General features: G+C 36.6%; 1 protein-coding gene across 1 annotated transcript; it reads left to right on the top strand.

Annotated features, from left to right (window-relative positions):
- Nucleotides 1-17: 17 nt before the first annotated feature.
- On the top strand, nucleotides 18-3,116 carry LOC137308865 (cone cGMP-specific 3',5'-cyclic phosphodiesterase subunit alpha'-like). The gene is made up of 5 exons (XM_067977313.1): nucleotides 18-78; nucleotides 881-955; nucleotides 1,930-2,013; nucleotides 2,169-2,319; nucleotides 2,869-3,116. Exons 1-5 carry the CDS (start codon nucleotides 19-21, stop codon nucleotides 2,952-2,954), a joined length of 456 nt encoding a protein of 151 aa, XP_067833414.1. The 5' UTR covers nucleotide 18; the 3' UTR covers nucleotides 2,955-3,116.
- Nucleotides 3,117-6,699: the final 3,583 nt, after the last annotated feature.

The raw sequence follows: 6,699 nt of genomic DNA, 5'->3' as shown, positions 1-6,699 counted from the left end.
TCGTATCTTTGCAGGGCAATGATGATGACAGGATGTGACTTATCTGCGATTACCAAGCCTTGGGAAGTGCAAAGCAAGGTATGCAAAAATGCCATTCTTAGCCTTACTGCAGTTGGTATTATGCACTGCTTTGAATTTCCAACCAACTACATTGGGAAAAGACAATGAGCACAAGAGGTTACGATTTAAATTATTACTCTCTAACAATTGCTTAAATCAAGAAATGGATTGGTATTGGAAATTTCAACATGAAAAATAAAAGTGATTGCAGGGCATTTATATTTATTTTGTTTTAAAATTCCCCAACCATCTTAAAAGTTTTCTACTCTTCCAAGTGTTTTAGCATGGCTCGATGTCTGTCTTTGATTAGATGGATGCCAGTGTTTTTGAATGAAAATTGATGGTGAAAGAAAAGTAAAAGAAATTATAGTCTTGACCTTATTCCATGAAAACGTAACAATTTTCATAAACCAGGATTTCACAGAATTGTAGAGATTTGGACGGAGAGAAATGTATAAAGAGCAGTGTAATTTTTAGCATGATGATGTCATATGTAAATGACAGGATGATGCAGTTTGATGTAATTTACATTGCTGTGTTTATTAACAAATGAAACTATGGTTTGCTAAACTCTTTTTCACAAAATTGTGTCTCTTTCGGGTTTGAAAGGAAACTCATGCTTTCAGTTTTTGACACGTGGAAAAGTAGTCACAGAGAATGTTATGTTAAATTTTAGTGCTCAATGTGCCCTTTGTTTGCCATGAGAGACTTTAAGCCTGTTTAAAACCCCCTTGTACAAGACCACTGCTTGTGTTAAGCCAGTCAGGTTTGCAATTAAATATTTCCTTCAGGTGTCTATCATACTGTGTTTTCATTCCAGGTTGCATTTATGGTTGCTAATGAATTCTGGGAGCAGGGTGATCTGGAACGTACAATTTTACAGCAACAACCGATTGTAAGAACTCAATGCTTAAATTAATGCTGACATAACATTGTTTCAAATCCACGATTAGGTATCTTGGATAACCTGTTAAAGGATAATTAGTGATATTATATGATATATAATGTAGGGATTCATTAAGATCCTTTGCAACATAGAATTTTTCCAGACAGAATCCCATTTTTTCAGGTAAACCAAGTAAATGCTTGAATTAAGATTTCCTTCACTTGAATGTATTCTTAAAAATGTCAAGCTTAATACAAATTGATATTTAACAATCTGGTACAATTGACTTTGGTGCACAGAGTGATTAGAATTCAAAAACTTATCTAGTTCTGCACTGGAGAATCTGATCAACCACATTGCTAGCAGATTGAGGCTTTATACAAATAAAACGGATTTCATTGATAGGAGGAGATTTGACAGAGGTGTTCAAAATCATGAACGGTTTTGATAGAGTAAATAAGGAGAAACTGTTTCCTGTGGCAGAAGGGTCGGTAACCAGAGGACACAGATTTAAGGTGATCGGCAAAAGAACCAGAGGCAACATGAGGAAACATTTTTTTCTGGGTGGTGCAAGCAGATTCAATAAGAACTTTTGAAAGGGAATTGGATAAATACTTGAAGGGAAAAAATTACAGGGCTATGGGGAAAGAGCAGGGGAGTAGGACTAATTGGATAGCTCTTTCAAAGAGCTGGCCCAGGCATGATGGGCCAAATGGTCTCCTGTGCTGGAACATACCGTGATACCACTATGATAAAAACTATCAGCTGGGAGGGGAAAGCAACTAAGCACAGCTTATGTTGCATTACATTTCTGAATTAAACATTTGTAACACTACACTAACAAAGCAGCACAGTATATGTAATGTTCAGATTCGTGGTGCACAGTGTGGTATCATGTTTCAGACCAATCAATAAAGCTTTGTTTAATGAAATAAACATATCAGTTTAAAAATCTCTGCTACTGATTCTTTTGTTTTAAACAGCCCATGATGGACAGAAACAAAGCAGATGAACTCCCTAAACTTCAAGTTGGTTTCATTGACTTTGTGTGTTCCTTTGTGTATAAAGTAGGTACAATGACAGTTTTATTGTCTATCTGGTCTGAATTCTGTTAGAATAAATTGATTGATGTTATATTTTAGTTATCAATTTAATACAGACTTATTCATTAAATGTTTAATTATCCCTAAATTGACACTTAATTGCAGGATGTCTTTTGCAGGAATTTTCAAGATTCCACAAAGAAATAACACCAATGTATCACGGGCTCCAAAACAACAGGACTGAATGGAAATCACGAGCTGATGAGTATGATGCAAAGATGAAGTTGATTGAAGAACAAAAGGAACAGGAAGAAATGGCAGCCAAAAAGGGTTAGGAGGCTCTTCAATTTATCATTTTTTTCTTATTGTTTTCTCCCATTGAGTTCCAACAAGACTCACTTTAGTTAATACAGTTCACAACAGAGCAAAGGAGACCATTGCTGTAACAATGATGAAGTTGAGGACATAGTGTGGGATTTTTTAGTACATATGATACATCTCAATGCAGATAGAAAATCTTGATAATAACGAGCAGTGTGGTTGCCTACAATTTTTCTACAATACAAACACAATGTCTTAAGAGTGAACAGCTTGAATTAAAATGTGTTTTCTCCTTTGTGGCAGACATACAAACGGTCTCAGTGCTGACAACAGCAGAACCCAAAAAAAAACAAATATGGGCTGGAGCAGGCTCAGAAAGTGTTATATGAACACTAGGATTATTATTGTTTAGAAAGGTCTTATTAGCTCTTTCTAGTTATAGACTTTATTTCATAATCCTATTGCAGAATGAAGTTTTCACTTTGAGCTTTTTAGAACTAGTTTATGTAGAAAGTCAATAAAACAAAATTAAGATCTCACTCACTTTGCTTCCTGCAGCAGCAAATGGAGGAGTAGGAGGTGGAGGTGAAGGAAATGATGAAGGCAAATGTGGAGGAAAATCCAGAACATGTGAAATATTTTAAAAACTTTGTGAATGGACTCGCCTCTCATGGATATTGCAAACTGTTTAACAATGACCCACTGATAGATTCATTGGATTACCAGCGCAAGTTCAAGAAACCTTCAAGCAATAAAAATAACGGCGATAGCCTGTCGCTTCACTGTAACAAAAAGACAACTCATAAACAAGTCATATGATTAATAAACTTTCATTTGGTAATGTCACATTGTTTATATGTAGCGTAATTATCCACATCTGAAAATAAACCTATCCGATCAGCATCTCGGCCTTTGGAACCTGTTAATTTCAGTAAGTTGATGGGCATTGCATTTTATAGTTATGTCGTTTTAAACTAATTAATAGATGCACTTAAGCGTGGAAGGCACTTGATTATTAGCTATTGAATATGTATATATGACACCCTACAAAGCTTGGAAAAGCTGACACAACACTAAAAAAGCTGGAATCAAAAAATAATTTACAATTGAAAAACAACCCTGAATAAAGGGTTTCCAACACAACTGCTTCAAGGTGACTGAATAAGTTCGATTCCTTTTTACTACATTGGATTTCAGGATTTTTATTAGTATTTTGGGATCACATTTCATAATTCAGATTGTTTTTCCCATGAAAACTGAAACCCAGTGGCCTTACATGACATTTTTTTAAAAAGTAGTTACAATGGGAGTGCAGTGGGACATGAACTTGTTATGATTTAAGCTAATGAATTTTACAAATTGTGATTTAATTTGAAAAACTAAGAATTAAGCACGTTAAATTGACAGTGTCAGACTGGCCGTTAAGAATGGTGAAGTAGGAAATGGAAATGTCACGCTGAAGCAGCAGTTTATGAAATTAGAATTAAGGCATGTTGTTGGGGTAGAAAGCTTTATTCTGCACCTTGGCTTGGCATTCCATGCTTGACTAGAAAGTGCTCAATGTTCATTTCCGAATATATAAGGGAACCTAAAAATAAGTAATGAGGAGGAACTTATTGGATTTAATATGTTAAAAAGATAGTAATGGAGAAAATACTGGGACTTAAGATAAACAAATCTCCAGGACCCGATTCTTTTAATACCGTGGGGTAAAAACTAATAGGTGAAGAAATTGCAAGTGTGTTAGTCATAATTTTCCAAAGATTTGAGAATAGTGCCTTTGGATTGGAAAATTACAAATGTCACTCCATTATTTAAGATGGGAGAGAGGTCGAAACCAGACCTGTCAGTTTAACATCAGTTGTTGGAAAGTTACTGGAAACTATCATCAGGGACAGAGTGATTGAGCACTTGGACAAGTATGAGCTGATCAAAGAGAGTCAGCATGATTGTGAAGGATAGGTCATGTCTGACTAGTTGCATTTTTTGAGATCATTAACATAGTGGATAGCAGAGTGTCGATAGATGTTGTCTCCATGGACCTCCAGAAGTTATTTGTTAAAGTAGAGATTATCAGCAAAAATAAAAGTGTACACAATTGGAGGTAACCTTGTGACATGGTTTGGTAATTGGTTGAGAGGTAGAAGTCAGAGATTAGGAACAAAGGGACTGTTCTCTGATTGGCAGGATGTGATAAGTGGTGTTCCCCAGGGATCTGGGGCCTTAGCTTTTCGCCATATATATTAACGACTTGGATGATGGAAGAGTATATCCATGTTTGCAGATGACACTAAGTTAGGAGGAACAGAAAGTTACAAAGGGACATAAACAAATTAAGTGAGTGGGCAAAACAGTGGCAGATGGAGTTCAATGTGGAAAAATGTGAGGCCGTCCACTTTGAAGCCAGGAAAAGCAAATTGGAATATTTTCTTCATGGTGAGAGACTAGGAACTATGGTGGGGCAAAGGGATTTGGTGTCCATGGACACAAATTGCTAAAAGCTAGTATACAGATACAAAAAATAATCAAAAAGGCTATTGGAACGTTGGCCTTTATCTCAAGGGGGTTGGAATACAAAGTTGTATACAGCCTTGGCCAGACCGCATCTGGAGTACTGTGTTCAGTTTTGGGCACCACACCTCAAGTACATATTGGCCTTAGAGGGGCTACAGCACAAATTCACTAGAATGATACCAGGGCTTAAAGGTTTAAATTATTAGGACAGCGATAGATTTTTGTTAGGTAAGGGCATCTAGGGATATGGATCAAAGGCAGATAAATAAGGTTCAGGCACAGATCAGCAATGATCTGATTGAATGGTGGAAAAGGCTTGAGGGACTGAATGGTCTACGCTTGTTCCTATGTAAAACTGTTGCTGGGCAATAGAACAACAATCCCTCACCTTCAGAAGCCTAACAAAGTTTAAAAATCATAAAGCAAGCATTTTGAACCCTACAAGTTACTGTTTGTCAGTAGTTTCTGAAAACTATGCATATAATATCCTCTACATTTCAACCACAATCCCAATAAATTTGTTGGGCACTGCCTTTCAAAAATCTAAGCTGGTTTTGGAGATATTTGCCATCACTTTTCTCTCTGATTGCACCAGTTTTCCGCAGTTACTATGTTGGCAGCCATGTTGCCATCAACAGTCACAATCAGCATACTCCGTATTTAAAGCAATTCTGTGTGTTTTACTACTAGAATAGATGCATTTCTTTTTAAGAAAACATATAGTTTCCCAAGATGGCATTTATTGTGTGTATGCTCAGAAGCTCACCAGTTGAGTAAATAATGTGCTTTTACTTACAACAAACATTGAAGATGGGCAGCTGAGCTACAAAAATGGGCAGAAGATGCACTGCCCAATTTGCGACTGTATAGACATGTTTATATCAGCTAAGATGAAGATACATCTGTAGACATACAAGAACAGCTCTAAGATGTGAGTATAAATAAGTTTCATTTTAGAATGTGTTGCCAATATTAATGATTGCACAATATTGCTTTCTACCTACAAAAGAAACTGTATCGTGTGCAAATTTATTAAACTACTATCTTTGGGATCTGACTTGTGAGCTGTGGTAATGCAGAAATGATTGCCTAAAATAAACTTCATTTACATAGATGGCAGAAGCCAGCAGAACACCTCTGCAATAGACAAAAAATACAGAACAAGTTTTAACTTGGGCATAACGTATGTGTAATAAAAAATGCTGCATAGAAAGCCATGAAGCAGATTGAGGCAGGCGATAGGTTTACCTTACACGGAACTTGCAAGAAGTTGATTTCCCAGAGTACAGGGCAGGGAATTCTGCTCATTACAGATATGCTGCTTTTTCAACAAGTAAATATCAAATTATCAATAAAACATTGCATTTACTCAATAGAAAATAATTGTGTAGGAGCTGGTCACATGCTGATATTAGGGCAGTTTAATTTTCCCATATTGCACCACAGGTCCCTTTTTCTGCACATGTAGTCACATCATGCCTACACAGCAGAGGTGCCTGCAATACATTACGGGGAAATTTACTCTATCAAAACCATTCATAATTTTGAACACCTCTGTCAAATCTCCTCTTAACTTTTTCTGCTTTAAGGAGAATAACCCCAGCTTCTCCAGTCTCTCCACCTAACTGTAGTCCCTCATCTATGGTACCATTCTGGTAAATCTCTTCCAGCACCCCCTCTAAGATCTTGACATCCTTCCTAAAGTGTGGTGCCTAGAATTGAACACCATACTCCAGCTGAGGCCTAACCAGTGTTTTATAAAGGTTTAGCATAACTTCCTTGCTTTTGTACTCTATACCTTTATTAAAAAAGCCCAGGATCCCATTTTTTTTTTAACATCCTTCTCAACTTGTGGTGCCACTTCAAAGACTTGTG

This window comes from Heptranchias perlo, unplaced genomic scaffold, assembly GCF_035084215.1.
Source record: "Heptranchias perlo isolate sHepPer1 unplaced genomic scaffold, sHepPer1.hap1 HAP1_SCAFFOLD_1412, whole genome shotgun sequence".
Taxonomy (NCBI): Eukaryota; Metazoa; Chordata; class Chondrichthyes; order Hexanchiformes; family Hexanchidae; genus Heptranchias; species Heptranchias perlo.
This window is presented reverse-complemented; position numbering and strand designations above follow the sequence as displayed.

What these genes read in the sequence shown, in the direction of transcription:
- LOC137308865 (XM_067977313.1), top strand. Translation starts at nt 19, where the DNA reads ATGATGATGACAGGATGTGACTTATCTGCGATTACCAAGCCTTGGGAA. An exon ending in CTTGGGAAGTGCAAAGCAAG is followed by an intron (nt 79 to 880) that starts GTATGCAAAAAT and finishes TTTTCATTCCAG; the next exon opens with GTTGCATTTATGGTTGCTAA. An exon ending in AGAAATGGCAGCCAAAAAGG is followed by an intron (nt 2,320 to 2,868) that starts GTTAGGAGGCTC and finishes TGCTTCCTGCAG; the next exon opens with CAGCAAATGGAGGAGTAGGA.